The sequence below is a fragment of the Acartia tonsa genome, chromosome 6 (assembly GCF_053477335.1).
Source record: "Acartia tonsa isolate MP-2025a chromosome 6, ASM5347733v1, whole genome shotgun sequence".
NCBI lineage: Eukaryota > Metazoa > Arthropoda > Copepoda > Calanoida > Acartiidae > Acartia > Acartia tonsa.
The window spans coordinates 53,101,236-53,120,401 of NC_137265.1; the positions used below are offsets into that span (position 1 = coordinate 53,101,236).

Below are 19,166 nucleotides of genomic sequence, written 5' to 3' on the forward strand. Positions count from 1 at the left end.
TTTAAGAAAAATATTTCCAGTATGGCTTCGAAACTAATTACTTTCCGCTGGATTTAACCGGTTCTGAACCTTACTGAAAAATCTTGTATCTAATCGTAATATGGATAATTTTCAATGAATACTAAAATAAAAATCTTAAAAATAATACCAGTTTTGTTATGATTTTTAATTTAGCTATCCGCGATAAAACTGTATATATTACTACGATGTTATAAATACTTAAAATTAGAATATTTGGGTCATGGAAAGAAAACGAAGTTGCGGGTTTCGTCGTATTTTCATAGTAGCTTTTCTCCTATTTCTAGCCCCTGCGGGGCAATCATTAACATTTACTTAACCTAACCTAACCTGAAATAACCTTTCAAAAGCTACTGTGAAAATAAGATGAAACCCGCAACTTCGTTTTCTTTCCATGACCCGAATATTTTATTATCAGAATGATAGGTATACCAAATGGATATATAATACGTGGATATTGTGACAGGAGAATTTTTGTCGTCAATTTAGGTTGCCAATATAGTCCTCAGCTGTTGGTTAATATGTTCCTACATGGTCAAGGGATGGGATGAGAAAAAAGTCATAAGGTATGGGGGATGGGGGTAACTTTATATTAGCAAGCTGGGAGAAACATTTTATCAGGGTATGCGAAATTCTCTCACAATATTCACCAATTCTATATCCATTGTATAGCATATAATCCTTGTAATAAAGTAACAGGATGTCTGTTTGTTGTTTGTTTGTCTGTCTGTTTGTCTGTACAAAAGGATCTCGCTGACCGCTGAACTGATCGGGTATTCCTTAACAGGCTTGCTTCTCATAAGTCCTGGGAAGGTTTATAACTATTTTGGGAGAAATCACAACAAAAATCAAAAATCACTTTTTATTGGAGACTTTAGCGTAAAATAGATAAAAATAAAATGAGTTTCAGGATTCAACTCCCCCCTCTACAAGTGCCCCTAGAGGCCTCTAATTGCGCAGCTGCTAGTTAATTAACAGTTTATAAATTATCCTTACATAAAAGTAACAGGATCTCTGGCTGTCTGTCGGTTTGTATGTCTGTACTGAAGGATCTCGCTAACTGTTGAATTGATATGGCTCTTTTTCACAGGGTAGCTTTTCATTGGTTCTGGAAAGGTTTATAACTACAGTGTGTTTTTTTTTATGAGAACTTTTTTGAAAGCAATTTTACCCCACTTATAGTTATCAGAATTTAATGATTAATGGCTTATTTTCTTCGTTTTTTAAGGCAATTAATAGAACACCAAAAAAATATTTCAGTTTTTATCTAAAAAGTACAGTAAAATTTAAAATTCAAAACTTAGGTGTCAACGTCTAAAAATGGTTTTAGCGCATTTTTCTTATGCTCAAATATTCAACCTTTTTCAAGAATGGCTGCTAAACACTTGAAAGTTGAAATATAGAGCTAAAAATGTATACAGATACTATTAGGGACATGTACTAGAACATATCAAAGTTTGAAGGTCATATCTCAACCAGGGAGGGAGTACTGGCCCCCCAAAGTCGACTACAGAAAATCCAATTTTTTTTCTTGCAAAGGGTGGAAGATTTAGGCATAAGAAAAATGCGCTAAAACCATTTTTAGATGTTGAAACCTAAGTTTTGAATTTTAAATTTTACTGTACTTTTGAGATAAAAACTGAAATATTTTTTTGGTGTTCTATTAATTGCCTTAAAAAACGAAGAAAATAAGCCATTAATCATTAAATTCTGATAACTATAAGTGGGGTAAAACTGCTTTCAAAAAAGTTCTCATAAAAAAAACACACTGTATTTTGGGGGAGGTTACCACCACCCTCCCTAGAGAAATCACCATGAAAAAAAAATGAAAAAAATCTGATGTAGAAACATGATTAAAAACAACTGTTCAAACATAGACAAATTATTTCTCAACTTAGATATTTCAAAAGAAGTGCCACTAGAAGCCTCTAGGGGCTTCTCCGCTAGATTCAATTATCTTCAATTATGTTGTTTTCATCGATGGGTGTTAGTTTTACAGGTAGATTCAGATGGGCAAAACCTAAAAATAATATAGAGATATAGAATATACATGTATATCTATAAAAGGGGGGAAATTGCCGTCAATTTAGGTTGCTATTTCACCTATCATTTATTGGTCAGTTCGTTCATCCAATTACACTTTAATAGAGCACTTAATAATCTGGTATAAGATCCATGTGATAATAAATCCATAAAAATACAGAGATATCTCAATAGAAGATGATTTTTTATTCAAAATTTTTACAAAAGTTATCAAAGATGGAGGAGACATTGGACAGACGTTTAGCATTCGTTGGCTTAAAAACTTTCGGGTTTATTATTTAATCTTGATTAGGTTGTACAAACTTCCATCAATAATTTTAATGTACATATAATCTAATAGGGTGCAGAGTGGGTGTATCCACCCCCCCCCCCCTTGCAAAACTAAGGGGGGTTTATAAACCCCCATGACAAAGTTCTACATCTCCATTAAACACTCCCCTCGATTTTGGTTTAAGGGGTGTCAAAATTTCAAACCTCTGTACTGTTTTAATCTATCTATCATAATTTGAGGTACATCAATTTATTGTCCATTATCTTATCCCTTAAGATCCCTGATAATTCTGTCTTAAAAAAAGGATTTACGTATTAACAATGCAGCTACAAAAGTTTTTTTTTCAGGTAGACACCAGAAAAAAAAACAATTAAAGACTTGAAGCGAAGTTTTTTCATTTATTTTTATTGGGTACAATTATAATTGATAAAGTTTGTGGGGTGCAATTAATTCCGCATAATATCATAGTCCGTATCGTATTTTAGACATCTTTCCGTGGATATTAAAATAAAAGATTAAACAGTTTTGTTAGCCCCAAGGAGACGAAGATTCGGGCTAACAAAACTGGTAATAATTTCATGATTTTTATTTTAATATTTGTGGAAAATTGTCCGTAATACACAGGGCTGAGAACCAGTTCCAATCTAGCAAATATTAATCGGTTTCAAAGCCATATTGAAAATAAAATAACCCTTTCTATAGGTAAAAATAATTGGTTGAAAAATTTAGACACTGTTTGAACCAGCCAATCAAGATTTAATTACGTACCCAACGTTTTATAGCCTTTTAATGAAAACAAGTTCATAAAACTTAAATTAAAAAGAATCCTTAATGACAGATTAAAGGAGGAGACATTGGGCTATTTATTACACTAGTCCCCAAAGTTTTATAATAATGCTTTCTTATTCGTTGGCTTAACAACCTTAAGGACATTTAATGAATTTTGATTGATTGGTTTATTTAGTTGAGTGTTCAAACGTTTCAACCCCTAATTATAATCTACAGAAGGGGTAATTTTGTGTATCATCTTTGTGGATGTACATCAATTTATCAGCCATTGTCTGATTCCTTTATATCCCTGCCCTAATTATTAGATTGAAGCAAAAGTGGTAAGGGAAAGTTTGTGCTGTTGTAATAATATGATTGATAATGTGATACCAGCGGTTTCCCTCAAAGTTCCTAGTCAAGCACAAAAATCCTCCCCCCCCCCCCTACCATACTTTTTTTTAAAATAAATCAAAAATACAGGGGGGAAGGGGTTTGAAATAGGGTTGGGCCGGATATCCGGCTATTTTCAAAATCATGTCGGATACCGGATATCAGGCTGATTTATAATGGGGTTTGTAATAGGGTTGGGTCGGATATATGGCCATTTTCAATATCCGGCCTGATACCGGATATCCGGAATTAGAAATTAGCCGGATATCCGGATCCGGCCAAAAAAATATCCGGCCCAACACTAGTTTGTTATGGTGTTTTACTTACTTTAGGTTAGATTATGATATTTTGGGTAAGTTTTGTAGCCCCGCAATCATAGACCCTGCAGGGTTAGGTCCCTACTTGTACGGAAGTGATTGCATGCCAAAGTTTGTATCTACCAAATCATTATATAAGCAATAAAAACTTTGATTGTCTGCATTTAATATCAATTCAATAGGGGGGGGGGGGGGAGAAGTCACCCGCCCTATAATGGAGCAATTTAATACTGGTACCCATATTTTATTTAAACTTTCTCTCATTCGTTTTTGTATAAACTTTGGGTACTTTAATCAATGTTCAAACTTTTCCACCAATAAAAAAACAGCCGCATAAAATATTCCTTGCGATCCCTTGAATTGTGAGGTATTTGTTCGTTTGTCTGTATTAGGTATTTTTGTAAAAGTTTTTGTTTTTATTGCCTATTTAATATAAAATTATAGCAATCATATCTTATTTTAGGGATATACTTTTATACAAGTAACAGGATGTCTTTGAGTTTGTCACTCATCTTTTTGTACCTAAGGACCTTGCTACTCGAAGAAACGATATGGTTCTCCATCAAAATTTAGCTTTTCATAGGTCCTGGGAAGGTTTTTTAAAACTATTTTTGGGTAGGATATCGTCTCTAGCAAAACTAGAATTTAAAAAATGGTTAGGTTTAACAACCCCAATACTGCCTCAAGCGCCCCTAGAGGTCTAAAGGCATAGTCGCAAGTAGAATATGATTATTATGAAATACAGTTTTAGGCAGATGTTCAGTTATGTAAGATTTGTAGAGAAAATAAAAAATCACGAAACCTGTGAAAATTAAGTATGTATACGTGTCTTTGCTGACATACCGACGGACCAAGTAAATTAAATACTTGATGCTCATTGGTGCAGGGAATCTTCACCGAAAATTTCAGTTGTCTATCATTAATAGCGTCTGAGAAAACAGTTGGACGAATGGACATTTCGAATTCTAGAGTAGCTTCGCTACTAAAAGAACTCATTATTTTACCTGCATATTCGTCGTTTTTCCAAATTGCCATACATCTATAAATAAAATAAAAATACAGAAATTTTTAAAAAGGTTGCTTGTTTGTTACACCCTTTCATCATTTTTTAACAGTGGAGGTAACTATGATAAATCTATAGTAGTGCCAATGACGGACTTTTGTAAAAAAAAAAAAAAAAGCAATAGCCTAGCTTCGCTCCTGACAACATATACATACATACCTGGCATCCTGTACAGCAAGTGAAGGGGGTAGAGTTACATCCATGTGAGATTTTTCTACACTGTAGTTTAAACTCGCAGTTTCTGACAGGATTTCAAATTCTACAAGAAAATAAACAAGTATGACAACATTCATAAAGGATAAAAAAATACACAATAGACAATGGAGGAAGGGATATTAGACTGTAAATTACACTGGTACCCAAAGTTTTATAAACAGACAATGAGTGAGGAGACATTGGACTGTTAAAAATTCTACTGGTACCCAAAGTTTTATAAATAGACAATGTGGGAGGAGAAAATTGGACTGTAATTTACACTGGTATCCAAAGTTTTATAAATTGAAAATGAGGGAAGTGGCAATCTGTAATACAAAGTAGAACGATGTCTTTCTGTTTGTTTGTCTGTCTGTCTGTATGTTTGTAGCGAAGGATCTCGCTAACCGCTGAACTTATCGGGTTTTCCTTTACAGGGTAGTTTCTCATAGGTCCCGGGAAGAATTATAACTATTTTCTTGAGGGGTGGGACACCCCCCAACCCCCCAAAAAAATAAAAAATAAAGTTTTTTTTAAAAACTAAAATTAAAATAGTGGGGTCGACTCCCCCTCCCAAAAAAAAAATTCCCCCCTTCCCCCCAATAAATTTTTTTTTTATTTTTTATATTTCTTTTAAATCTAAAATACGAAAAATCGGTTTGATCAAACCTCTTGGGGCAAAGCCCCTAGATGCTAGGGGTGAAGCCGCTAGTTAAATTAAAAAGTACACTGGTACCCAAAGTTTTATAAATAGATAATGAGGGAGGGGACATTGGACTATAAATTACACTGGTACCCAAAGTTTTATAAATAGACAATGAGGGAGTAGATATTGGACTTTAAATTACACTGGTACCCAAAGTTTTATAAATAGACAATGTGGGAGGGGACATTGGACTGTAAACTACACTGGTACCCAAAGTTTTATAGTTAGACAATGCGGAAGGAGAAAATTGGACTGTAAATTACACTGGTACCCAAAGTTTTATAAATAGACAATGAGCGAGAAGACATTGAACTTTAAAAATTACACTGGTACTCAAAGTTTTATAAATAGACAATGGGGGAGGGGACATTGGACTGTAAACTACACTGGTACCCAAAGTTTTATAAATAGACAATGACGGAGGAGAAAATTGTACAGTAATTTACACTGGTACCCAAAGTTTTATAAATAGACAATGAGGGAGGAGAAAATTGTACAGTAATTTACACTGGTACCCAAAGTTTTATAAAAAGACAATGAGTCAGATGACATTAAACTGTAAATTACACTAGTACACAAAGTTTTATAAATAGACATTGGGGGAGGTTCTATTGGACTGTAAACTACACTGGTACCTAAAGTTTCATAAATAGACAATGAGGGAGGAGAAAATTGGACTGTAAATTACACTGGTACTCAAAGTTTTATACATAGACAATGTGGGAGGGGACATTAGACTTTAAAAATTACACTGGTACCCAAAGTTTTATAAATAGACCCTGAGGGAGGAGACTTTGGACTGTTAATTACACTGGTACCCAAAGTTTTATACACAGAGAATGAGGGAGGGGACATTGGACTGTAAATTACACTAGTACCCAAAGTTTTATAAATAGACAATGAGGGAGGAGATATTGGACTGTAAATTACACTGGTACCCAAAGTTCTATAAATAGACATTGAGGGAGGAGATATTGGACTGTAAATTACACTGGTACCCAAAGTTTTATAAATAGACAATGAGGGAGGGGACATTGGACTTTAAAAATTACACTGGTAGCCAATGTTTTTAACCACAATATATCATTTGAAACCGATTCTAATCCGGTGGATTAGAACCGGTTCTCATCCATACGAAAAAACTATGTCTAGCATATCATTATATCCATTTTTCTACGAATATAAAAATGTACGATCATAAGATTTGACATTTTTACATCCGCGGAAAGCCATTTATAATACGATGCGAGAAATAACTATTCTTGTGTCTTATTAACACTAATAATTTCAATCTACAGAAGGGATGATTTTGTTTATGATTATTTGGGATGTATTTAGATTATCATCCATTGTTTTATCCCTAAGATCCCCGGGCTACTGATTACAAAGTAAAAGATAATCCTGTCAAACATTTTGTCGACATATGAATTTATATAATAAGTGTTAAAGACTGACATATTGTATAGTTATACTTAGCTTTATTCTAACGGAATTATGACTACATTTATATGTTGACTAGATATTTAACCTAGATGGACAATTAAGCGTAGAATAATTTGTCCAACTAAAAAAGGAATTCCTAACAGACGAAGGATTTCTGTATTTTAAGCATCTAAGATTAAATCTATAATACGGGCAACAAAATTTTGAGACATCAATTTATGGTCTATTGTCTTATCCCTTTAGATCCATAGTTATTTACCTTTAAAAGGAATGCAGTCCTTATCTCTCCAGAAGTAGGTTTCAACATTATCCAGATCTTAATCATTGGTGTGCCTTGAATTCCGCAAATTTATCATATTATCACAATTATTATGTTTCCTAATTTTTGGGAGGGGACATTGGACTATAAATTATACTGGTCCCCAAATTTTAATGCACATATATATAATATGAATAAATCTTAATTGGGTTGTACATACTTTCAGTGTTTAAACTTTTCCACCAATAATTATAATCTTAAGAAGGAACAATTTTGTTTAACATAATTGGGAGTGTACATCAATTTTCCTTAGAACCTAACTCTATTATTAAACATTCCTGCTTTTTTATTTTAGATTTTAAAATAAAATGTAAAATTTTTGGGGGGGAGGATTCTTTTTCTTCGGGCGATTTCTCTTTGGAGGGTTGTGGTACCCCCCACTAAAATAGTTTTAAACCTTCCCAGGACCTATAAAAAGCTACCCTGTAATGGAAAACCATATCGGTTCAGTAGTTAGTAATATCTTTCTGTACAAACAGACAGACAAACAAACCAATATCCTGTTACTTTATTATTAGGATTTTGTGGATAAATTGTGGAATTAAAGGCACACCTCCAAAGACAGGCCAGTCCATGACCCGTACACTTGTACTGTTGAGGGCGTACACAGGACTCAGTTCAAGGCTGGGCTGCAAAATTCACAGATGAATTAGTCGGGCAGGGAGGGGACATTGGGCTGTTTATTACATATGTCCCCAAAGTTGTATAATAGCATTTTCTTTTTCGTTGGCTTAACAACTTTGGGGATTTTTATTGTAATTAGTTGTTTCATTATATTAATCGAGTGTCTGTACGTTTCAACCACTAACTGTAATATACAGAAGGGGTAATGTGTATCATCATTGGGGATGTACATCAATTTATCGGCCATTGTTTTATACCTTTAGATCACTGTAGATTAGCTGTTCTATATGTAGACATGCCTGTCCGTAAGTCTGTCTGTAATGCTATTTTTCTATCTTGATATTACTCTTTTGTTCTCATCCCCTTTCTCTCTCTTTCTTTTTCTCTCTCTCTTTCTCTCCCAATCTAACTCTCTTTCTATTTCTAGCAACGGCCTTCGGACACTCGGGCCAATAAAACTGGTTTTAATCATATAATTTTTATTTTAATATCTGTGGAAAGCTGTCTTACTTAATTATCTGCCTGAAATAGTTCTATCATTCTATTGATTATGTTTTTTTTATATTAATTGCTTAACAAGTTAATGCTTGATTTTAAAAGAGTTAAGATAAAAAAATATGACGTTGTTATAAGTCGTCTTTGATGTAAAAAAAAAAGGATTGAAAAACCATTTTTCCGTAACAATCTCGAAAATGGATATATTTTAGAACCGGTTTTAGGCCGTTTTACCTGAATTTTAACGGTTCCAATGTATTTTGGACAACAAACATTCTTTGTTTCATCATCACACATAATTGTTCGAATCTTAAAAAAAAGATTTAAGGTTTAAAGTTGTGACATAAGATCTGTGTAACGGCATATCAGGGGATATTAAACTGAAAATTGCATTGGCACCCGGCCAAAGTTTTATAATTACACGATATCTTTTTTGTTGGCTAAAAAACTTTGGGTACTTTTATTAAACTTTCCAATCAATAATTGTATTCTACAGAAGGGGTAATTCGTATATCATCATTGGAGATGTGCATCAATTTATCGTCCATTATCTTATACATTATGATCCCAGAGTGTTTTACGCAAATCTGGGTCTTTTACTTGGAAAACTAAAATATATACTGATTATTAAAAGGTTTTTGGCTAATTTGCGTGAAGATAGATAAACTAGAAGCCATATAAGATACAGCACTACTCCCCTTAACCCTGCGGGGAGATTTTCTACTTACCGATTCTAGAATTCTATTCATAGCCCCAAAAGCCCCATCGGTTCTGGCTGCTTGGGCTAACCTAAAAAAATGAAATTTAAAAGAAAGGGGGTGGTAGTTTTTTTCTTCATATACCTAATCACAGCAGTGGGCTCTAACCCTGTTGGGCCTATACTAAAATGAAAAACATATCACTTATAACAGAACTATAGTATAGATAGTATATACAGATTACTACCTGTCCCCCTTTTCCAAGGACCTCTTAGTCAGCTAGCAAATTTTTATCTGCTATTTGGCTGTGTTAATATTTCCTTCACTTTTGGTTAATTTTCAAAGAACCAATTGAGAAACAGCACAAGGTCCTTGGGATGGGGTCATACAATTAAATAACCCCTTCCCCCTCTAGTGTTTTACTCTAATATTTTAATACAAGAGGCCTCTAGTGGCACTTTAAATGTTTTTTATTAATTTCGAATTTTTTTGTGATTTTTCTTGGGAGGGTGTAATAACCTCTCCGAAAATAATTATGAACCTTACCGGGACCTATGAGAAGCTACCCTGTTAAGGAGAACCCGATCGGTTCAGCGGTTAGAAAGATCCTTCGGTACAGACACACAGACAAACATCCTGTTACTTTATTATAAGGATTACCTCAATTGTTGGATAACAAGTGGACAGTCTTTGAGTTGAGAACAAGAACGTCCAAGATCACAAACAAAAACTCCATCTAAAATAATTAAAATTATTTTGATTCAATATATGTACCTCAAATAATTACTGACAGACAGTCAAACAGACAAACAAATAGACAGATCAAAAGACAGACAAACTAGGTTACGTGATTTCTTCTATCTCCCATATTTTTAATCTTTTGATGTTGGAAACGTTGGGACACCCAACTTAATGAATCAACCATGTAAAAATCAACAAAAGTCCCCAAAGTTGAATTTAACCAACGAATAAAAAAGTTCATTGTAAAACATTGGGTGCAAAAAACAGCACTATGTTCCTCCCACCCAGGTTTGTCAATTCATGCCTTTTTTGCTTTGCAACTTATGGATTTTGTCATCCTTGTTTGCATAACAAAGAAAATTGGTTAAATAGGAAAAGAAATAAAATTTATAATTTCCAACTCTAAAGTTGAAAAAGTATTTCTTTAGAAAATAAAACAAGAATGACAAAATGAAGAGCAAGAAATTGCAAAAAAAATTGCAAATAATAAGTAAATTGCACTGGTACCCAAAGTTTCCAAACTAGTAGTGTCCAAACTATTCAACCAACAATTTTGATCTACACAAGGAATAATTTTGTATATCATCATTAGAGATGTAACTCGTGTCTCAACAATCGAAAAGAATATCGTGTAGAGACATTTATCTTTGTAACAAGGCTGACAACATCCATAAGTTTCAAAGTAAAAAAAATCCTGGATAAACGTACAAAGTTAATTATAGAGCAGAAGTTCATTGTTCAAAGAGCATGATCGACAGACTGACGAACAAAGTAAGTTGTATAACGAATGCTACTTTGGTATCTTCACCTAAAAATAAGAAGTCTATCTTAAATAGCTGCCTAGTAAATCAAATTTCCCCTGTAGCATTACGGACGAACGGACGGACAAAGTAACTTGTAGAGTAGCTTCGCCACTAGAAATAAAAGAAATTTGAGAATTATAATAATAGAAGTTAAACTTCTTTGTTGGGTAAAAAGCAATGGATATATCTTTCTAGATATACAATTATAATATAGAAGGAGGGTGTTAAAAACGTCAAAGTGACGGTTTCCTTTAAAATGAGGGGAGAGATTTTTTTCTTATAATCTATCCCCTCGGGGGGGGGGGGGGGGAGGAAGACTAAGTCTGCGAAGCCTATACCTTATCAATATAACCTAACCTTAACCTAATATTAACACAGCCAAGTAGCAGAAAACAATTTGCTAGCAGACTAAAAAGGTCATTGAAAAAGGGGGGGAGGAGGTAGTTACCTGTATTTAAATCTATACTTTAGATCTATTGCTAACTGGACATTTGTCATTCAATTGGTTAAGCCTCTAATTGTAGTAAATCTATTGTGTTTACAATTGTCAAGAATAATAGTACTTACAGATCCTATTGGTACATATAGTTGGTTGAGCATCTAACTGTAGTAAATCTATTGTGTTTACAATTGCCAAGAATAATAGCACTTACAGATCCTATTGGTACATATAGTTGGTTGAGCATCTACCATAGTAAATCTATTGTGTTTACAATTGTTAAGAATAATAGCACTTACAGATCCTATTGGTACATATAGTTGGTTGAGTATCTAACTATAGTAAATCTATTGTGTTTACAATTGTTAAGAATAATAGTACTTACAGATCCTATTGGTACATATAGTTGGTTGAGCATCTACCATAGTAAATCTATTGTGTTTACAATTGTTAAGAATAATAGTACTTACAGATCCTTATCTCCTTCAGTTTTTTAAGCGAGGCATTTCTACTATTATAAAGGCCTGACGTCCTAATGCCTAACCGTCCTGGGATATACTTTTCGTCTGCTAGCAAATTGCTTTCTATTCTTTTGTAGGGATTCGTCTGTGTTTATATTTACAATGCTAATATCTGATTTCAAAGACCAAAAGGGGAGAATTTTTACAAATTTAACCCCCACAAAAAGTTTTAAAACCCCAAAGAGCTTGGACGTCATTAAGGGGAAGAGGGTTATTATGGTACACTACCAAATTATGGAATTTTAAATATTTTAGCACTTGAAAAGCATGCAAATCATTTATTTACAAACAATGTTTTGTGCCAACTCTCTCAAACTTTGTGCTGTAATTGTATCAACATAATGTTATGTAATCCAGGGATCTAAACCCAGCGAAACCTTTTTAAAAAAAGGTAGCATGCTACCTTTTTCGATATCTCTAAGAGTAGCATTTTGACGAACTTTTGTGAGCTCTTAAGATGGTAGCTAGCTAGTATTTTAGAGCTCCTACTTTAGTAGCTTGCTACCTCATAAATTATTAGCTTTTCTGCTAACTTTGGCGACCTCGAAAATACTAGCAGAAGAAAAAACACGATGTCGCTCAAATGTAGCATTTTACGGTGTTAACACACACATACATCAAAAACACAATCAACCTAAGATCAAAATTGATAGGGAGAAAAATATAGTTTATAAATTTGCCACTAGGGACTCAAATAATTTTTTTAAGACTCTATCAATCTTTCTGTTTTCCAACTGAAAACAATAAAAAATGGTAATACATAATGTTATAGAGTGTTGATAGTCTTTGATGAAAAAAAGTAATTTTTAAAAGGCATTCTTTTTTTAAACAACAACAAATATAGAAACATATCTTAATTTTCAGTATATTAAGCCAAGAATGGTAAGATATCTGCTAAGTTGAAAGTCTACTGAATTAAGCAATGTGTCTAATTATGAACAAATTGAGAGACATGTTTTCCTTATGGAGACATGATAGAGAAAGAATGACTCATTCTTTCTATCTTTCTCTCTCCCTATCTCTCTCTCTCTCTCTCTCTCTCTCTCTCTCTCTCTCTCTCTCTCTCTCTCTCTCTCTCTCTCTCTCTCTCTCTCTCTCTCTCTCTCTCTCTCTCCTCTCTCTCCCTCTTCCCTTTCTCTCTCTCTCTCTCTCTCCTCTCTCTCCCTCTTCCCTTTCTCTCTCTCCCTACATGCGCCTTCCACTTTTCTCTATGATTATAGCTTCCCACTGTGTTTGGAGCATTTAAGAGTTCGTATAAGAAATGTTTCGAGTCGCCGTCGAGATCTCAATTGACGCATTTTAATTTATGCTACTATTGTGCGACTTCGCCCCATACTCTGCCACGATATCGATGGCGAACTCGCATGCTACCTTTTGTTTGAAAGGACGATTTTCCAACGTTGTTCGCCAAAAAATTAGGTGTTAATTCATGGCGAATGGGATTCGAGGTAGCATTGGACTCGGTACATATATTGCACGAGCTCGCAGGCGACTCTATGGAGAAATGTCTCGCTGGGAAGGGATAAGACAATGGACAATAAATAAATGTACATCCCCTCTTTTGTAGATTTCAATTAGTGGTTAAAACGTTAGAACACTCATCTGAATGAACCAACCAATAAGAATTAAATAAAAGTCTCCAAGTTATTAAGCTTCTGATTAAGAAAAAAAACTATAAAACTTTGGGGACTAGTGAAATAAACAGCAAATTAAAGAAAAGCTTTGCTGTTAAAACATGTTTTTATCAGAGGAAATGTTAAGATTTATTAATTATGCTCTGTTAAAGGGAGTGTGAACGTAAAAATTTCTCATCTGATTATCAAATCTTAACATTTACTAAGCACATTTCACTACACTGATCAACAAAAAATGTCCTATTCACAAAAATATCCAGAAATAATGCCTTTAATTTATGGTATTTTGAGAGGGAAAAAGGAAAAAACAGGGAAAATCTGAACGTTTTTGTTTCTTATAATGTTTGTAGGGATATTTAACTTGTCATATATAGTTGAAACAATTTACTTACTGTTAAGGATTTATTTTATGCTATAAAATTGCCAATTCGTTTTTTTATAACGTAGTAATTAGGTAATAAAGACATATTTTAAATTCGTATTATTGACAAAAAAATACCTCACTGTCTACAAAGGGTTGAATCTCATAGGTTATATAAAATAATAATATCCTTTTTTTCAATGATGTGTCTACTAGATATTTTAAATATTAACTATTCTAAACCCTAAACGTATCGTATTTCGAGTAAATTTGGAAGGGAATTTAGACATATGAAAATATTGAAATTGGGGAATATTTATATACGTGTGCAAGAATTCTATTTCAAAAATAGGATATTAATTCCCCTCTCCCTTCGTTCAAAAATACATCCCTATTTCTATTTTTCTAAATATTCAAATTTCTTAATATTTATATACGAAGTACTTGGTAAATAAATAGAAGATTTTGAAAAATAATAAATTTTTACGTTTTATATTTCTATTTCGAAATAAATCACGCAATCTTAAATTAAGTATGTTCGTTAAACAATTCCGAAATAAAATTTACTAGATATATTAGACTTTTAGGTTCTTTCTATGAAATTAATGTGATGACATAATTTCCTTACTCCAAAAAGTCTACCTGTTAAGAATACGACATTTTAGACGTCTTACTTTTTTCATTGCTTTTTTTACAGGGTAAAATAAAAATTCTTCCTAATATTAAAAAAGGATAATTTTGCATTACGTAAAAAAAGTATATAACGATAATGAAATATATTAAAGTTAACTTATAATAGTTTGTAATTGTATTTGTAACAATATATTTATAGATTCCCTGTTATTTGATATCATCCGTTTCCGGTGTATGCTGTTATATCAGGGATAAATATATACACAAAAATTCCTCCAACAAATTTTTATTATTTACCGTGGTCAAAACATATTAAAAAATCTTATTTTAAAAAATGTAAATATAACGAAATAAATTATATTGAAGTTTCTAATTACCCATGTACATTTCTACCTCGTGCACCTCGTGCACACACACACAGTTCTTCAGTCCTTATTTGAATTTCAGAGTGTATTGACACGTCATACTACGCGTTAGTTAGATACAAAGAAAAGTGAAAAATAATAAAAAATTTAATATTCAATGTGAAAACTTCAAATGGAATTATATTAATACAATAAAATAAAGTGATAAATATTATTTGCATAGTTATAAAAAAAAAGAAGAAAGAAACAAAGTCTTAGTCAAGTGTCAACACAAGAAGATCTAATTCTGTTCTGTCGTCCGAAAAAAATTATTGTAGTCTATTGTTTTGAGTGAATGTCATAAGAGTACATACACGTCAAAATAATAGGCTATGTTTTCTATTTCGGAAGGCAGTACACATAATCATTTACTGTATATTAAGGTAAGGATTTTGTAATAATTTGTAAATATAAAGTGATGAGTCTGTTCGTTATAACTTAATTATTCTTATTTTGCCTTTTGGTAATTTCAATTTTAAACGCACAGATTTTATACTGTGAATAATTCGGCAAGCTCCATACTTTGTTTTTAATTATGTTTATTTTTTATTTTTTTATATCGTTCCAAAATTACAAAGTATCGGGTGTGTTTTATCGATAAGTCTTACCTAAAAATATTGAATCCCTGTGTTCGAAAAGAATTTCCGTGCATTTTTTTACGTCGTTCAGAACGGCTCGGCTCCACATTAGTTAAAAGTGAGTTTTTACAGTAATAATATGATTTAACGGTCTATTTCCTTAAATTAAACTTAAAAACCATATGTTACCAAATATACACACATCCGCAGCCGTATTTCTAGATTCGGCTCCGCGTTTTTTTGCGTTGAAACTCGGTTTTAAATGTACGCTCATATTAAACCTGATTATCAAGCTGTTTTTAAACAAATTTACTTACAATTTTGCTTAGACTCTTATATATTCGCATTCTGATAATTCAGTTCTGACATTAATGTCCGTATTTTTTTTACATTTTAACAACAAATTTTTATGTGACCTAATTATCCGATTGGTCTGATTTTTGGTTTACTGATGTTTGAATGTACAATAATATAAGCGAAGCGGCAAGTACGCATTTTTATTTTTTTCCATCACCCTTTAATTGAAATTCAAATTTATTTTTGGATATTTAGTATTTACTTTCATTTGATGTCCAACTTATTTACTCTAGAACCTCGAGCAAGAGACCTTCCACGCATAAAGACACAAGACAAGTATGATTTGAGTAATGTTTTTGGCTTCGCTACTTATTGATTATTCATCCTTGTTAAATTAAATAACAATACTGCAAAAAAAATAAATATATCAATAAACAGTTTTTTGGGTTTTATTACAACATTTATTTTATAATGGTAATGATACAGATATTTAAAAAACACAAAATTATTTCATTAAATTATTTGTTTTACTTTACTTCTACTTTATTTCTTTCCAACATAATTAATATGATAAACATATTTACAAAAATTATTTCACTTTTCCAGTTCCTTGGTTGCTGTCTTCTTGGTAACTTTTACCTGCCTATCCCAAAATGCTTGGGACTTCTTGGGGACTAGCTTGTTCATCTTCAAGAACATGATGGCGTGGATGGTTTCTTTCTCTAGGTTATACCGCCTCGATGAGTAAACTAATTTGAGGTGTGAGAAAATTCTCTCACACCTCGCATTAGAAACAGGTAAGTTGTTGAAGTTGGTCATCAAACTGACAAGTCCAGGTGGATAACATATCTTCTCTGCAACATGTTCATACCTGGCAGTAAGCATCCTGTGGGTTGCGGTCATTGCTCCTTGTTTGTACAGTTTCTGGCGTTCTTCAACATCGAAATCCTTGGACTTAGATTTTTTGACTTTCGCAATTTCCTCCTTTATCTTAGCGACTTCACGTTGGTAACCGTATGTCAAGGCATGCAACTTGGATTCTTCTATGTTATTCCAATCCTTCAGCCCAGCTTTCAGGTGTTTCTTCATGACGTCCAGGGGATCCTTCTGTTTGTCACGTTGTTCTTTCTTTTTCTTCTTGGCTGCTGCTTGAGCCTGAATTTGTTTGAACTCTTGTTGTTTGTTCCAAAACATCTTTTGGATGGGTGTCATCATGCCTGTAATACATAAATATAATTAATAAAAATGATAATTGAATTATTTAACTAATGTTATTATTATTATCTATTTTAATTAATATTGTATATCTTTACCTGTGGGAGGTGCAGTTTCTGGAGATTCGTACTCGTCAGCTTCGGAATCCTCATTGTCGGCATCCGCATTAGCTCTACGCAGGTCGGCCTCTTCATCTGCCTTTTCTTCAGGACTTAGGTTGGCTCTCAGTGAGATTCGGTGTAGCCGTTCACCCAACAACCTACAATTTTTGGGTGCTTGTTGTAAAATTGTTTTTGCTTCATCCTGTGTCACCGTAAAGCTTTGTGTGCCACTCGCAATCATTTCCAAATGACTGCGTGACAGGGGGTGTAGGTAGAGACAGACTTGCCAGCCTGCATTAGTACGGACAATCTTGTTAACTCTCAGGTGAAGGAACTTGAATACACGTCTAGCGAATAAGTTGCCAGGCATACTTGTCCGTAGGGTAAAGAACACCGTATCCAGCATGGTGAACATCTGGACGATTGTGGCCTCATGGGCTTGTGCAGGAATTGTCAGCATGGTATCCACACACTCCAACACTTCCAGGACTTCTCTGAGGGCAAGAACCTGGTCAGGTGTTGGCCACAGATTGTCAAACTTCTTGTTGACTAAAATAAAAATTAAAAATTAAAAATTAAAAATTAATTCTATTGATATATACAGTTCTAATTTTTAATTAAGGGAACGAGAGAAGAAATAATTTATTTAGTTTAAATTTTAATAAACTTCTATTTGTTACCTTTCTCTTTTGTTTAATTAAGGGACAGAGAGAAATTTAAGTTGGTAATTTTGTTAGTTTTAAATTGTTGTTTAAATTATAATTAACTTTTTTGGGTTTACCTTTCTGATCCTGCACGGATTTTTTCACCTTCTGAAGTAGTTGTTTGTTGTCAAACAACTCTAAGAACCGCTTTATCATGTTCATTCTGGAGCTCCATCTCGTCTCCACGTATCTGGTAAGCATACGTTGTCCACTCTCTACCAAAATGCGACGCAGCTTCTTGTTATTCATAATTTTACTGACCAGCTTTGCCAGGTTAATTATGGTTCTGTTGTACCCCTTCCCTTTCTAAAAAAATATAATATTTGTTAATTTTCACGTTTTTGTATAATTTATTATTTAACTTTTTAAGTTACTGTATAAGTTATTTAGTTTGTTCTATTAATCATTTAATTAATTTACTTACAACTTTGGCAGCCTGCTTCAACGCCAACTCCACTTGGTGGTTGAGGCAAACACCTCCCACTATAAGTCCACATTTCTGCTCATCACAAACCATTGTTTTCTGGATGTTCTCTTCTATTAGTTTCCCGAAATTTGTGATTGCTGAAAAGAAATAATTTAATAAATTAATATAATTTAGTTAAATGCATTTCGTGAAACTACCCCTGTAAATCATTAAATGTAATTCATTGAATTTTTTGGGAATGAATTTAATTTAACTTTACTTACCCTCTCTTTGTTGTGGATCTTTGATGGCGATGGACCTGTAGAAAATCGCACTTGATATGCCGCCATCGCCTTGTCTTGTTCCTGCCAGGGTTTCTTCATCTCCATCCTGACCCTCACCTTCGGCTTCTACATCCTGACCCTCACCTTCGGCTTCTACATCATCAACCTCATCTAAATCTGTTATGAACATATCCAACGGGATTTCATCTTCACTATCAGCCTCAGGTGTGTCTTCCTTATCACTATCATCTTCATCCTCATGGTTCATGAAACTTGTATACTCTGTGGGGGTTTTCCCGTGCTCTTCATTGAGTATCTTGACGGACTAAAGAATGAAAAATAAATTAATGATTTACTTTCTAATGGTATTGTTTTATAATATTAATTCTCGTATTCATTCAAATATTCATCTAAAAAAACTGGTTTTATCTTACAATTGTACATTTTACATCCGCGGAAAGCCATTTAAAATACGATGCGAGAAAAAACTATTAAATAGTTATGATTTTATAATTATAATTTATAATTTTTCATTACCTTTACACAGTTGGCAGCCGAGTCGGATGTGGAGCTGAGAAGTTGATAATGCTCAAGCCCAAACCTTTTCAACAGTTCTTCGAAATATTCGTAGATGCTGCGGCCGGAAGCATCGGGTTTAGGCATCTAAACATAAGTAATTAATCAAATTATCATTTAGG

General features: G+C 33.3%; 2 protein-coding genes across 2 annotated transcripts in view; both read right to left on the reverse strand.

Moving 5' to 3' along the window:
• Positions 1 to 1,845: 1,845 nt before the first annotated feature.
• The window catches only part of LOC145322926 (uncharacterized), a 40,215-nt gene continuing 22,894 nt past the window's right edge, over positions 1,846 to 19,166 (reverse strand). Inside the window, exons 2-9 of the mRNA XM_080165290.1 lie at positions 10,008 to 10,083; positions 9,378 to 9,438; positions 8,884 to 8,958; positions 8,084 to 8,159; positions 7,471 to 7,527; positions 5,030 to 5,129; positions 4,812 to 4,846; positions 1,846 to 2,038 (exon numbers count right to left, since the gene is read on the reverse strand). Coding sequence (XP_080021416.1) covers positions 1,968 to 2,038; positions 4,812 to 4,846; positions 5,030 to 5,129; positions 7,471 to 7,527; positions 8,084 to 8,159; positions 8,884 to 8,958; positions 9,378 to 9,398 — 435 coding nt within the window. The 5' untranslated portion in view covers positions 9,399 to 9,438; positions 10,008 to 10,083 and the 3' untranslated portion in view covers positions 1,846 to 1,967. The remainder of the gene's footprint in view (positions 2,039 to 4,811; positions 4,847 to 5,029; positions 5,130 to 7,470; positions 7,528 to 8,083; positions 8,160 to 8,883; positions 8,959 to 9,377; positions 9,439 to 10,007; positions 10,084 to 19,166) is intronic.
• On the reverse strand, positions 16,060 to 18,592 carry LOC145322924 (uncharacterized). The gene is made up of 3 exons (XM_080165288.1): positions 17,856 to 18,592; positions 17,072 to 17,623; positions 16,060 to 16,975 (listed from the first exon to the last, which is right to left on the reverse strand). Exons 1-3 carry the CDS (start codon positions 18,025 to 18,027, stop codon positions 16,353 to 16,355), a joined length of 1,347 nt encoding a protein of 448 aa, XP_080021414.1. The 5' UTR covers positions 18,028 to 18,592; the 3' UTR covers positions 16,060 to 16,352.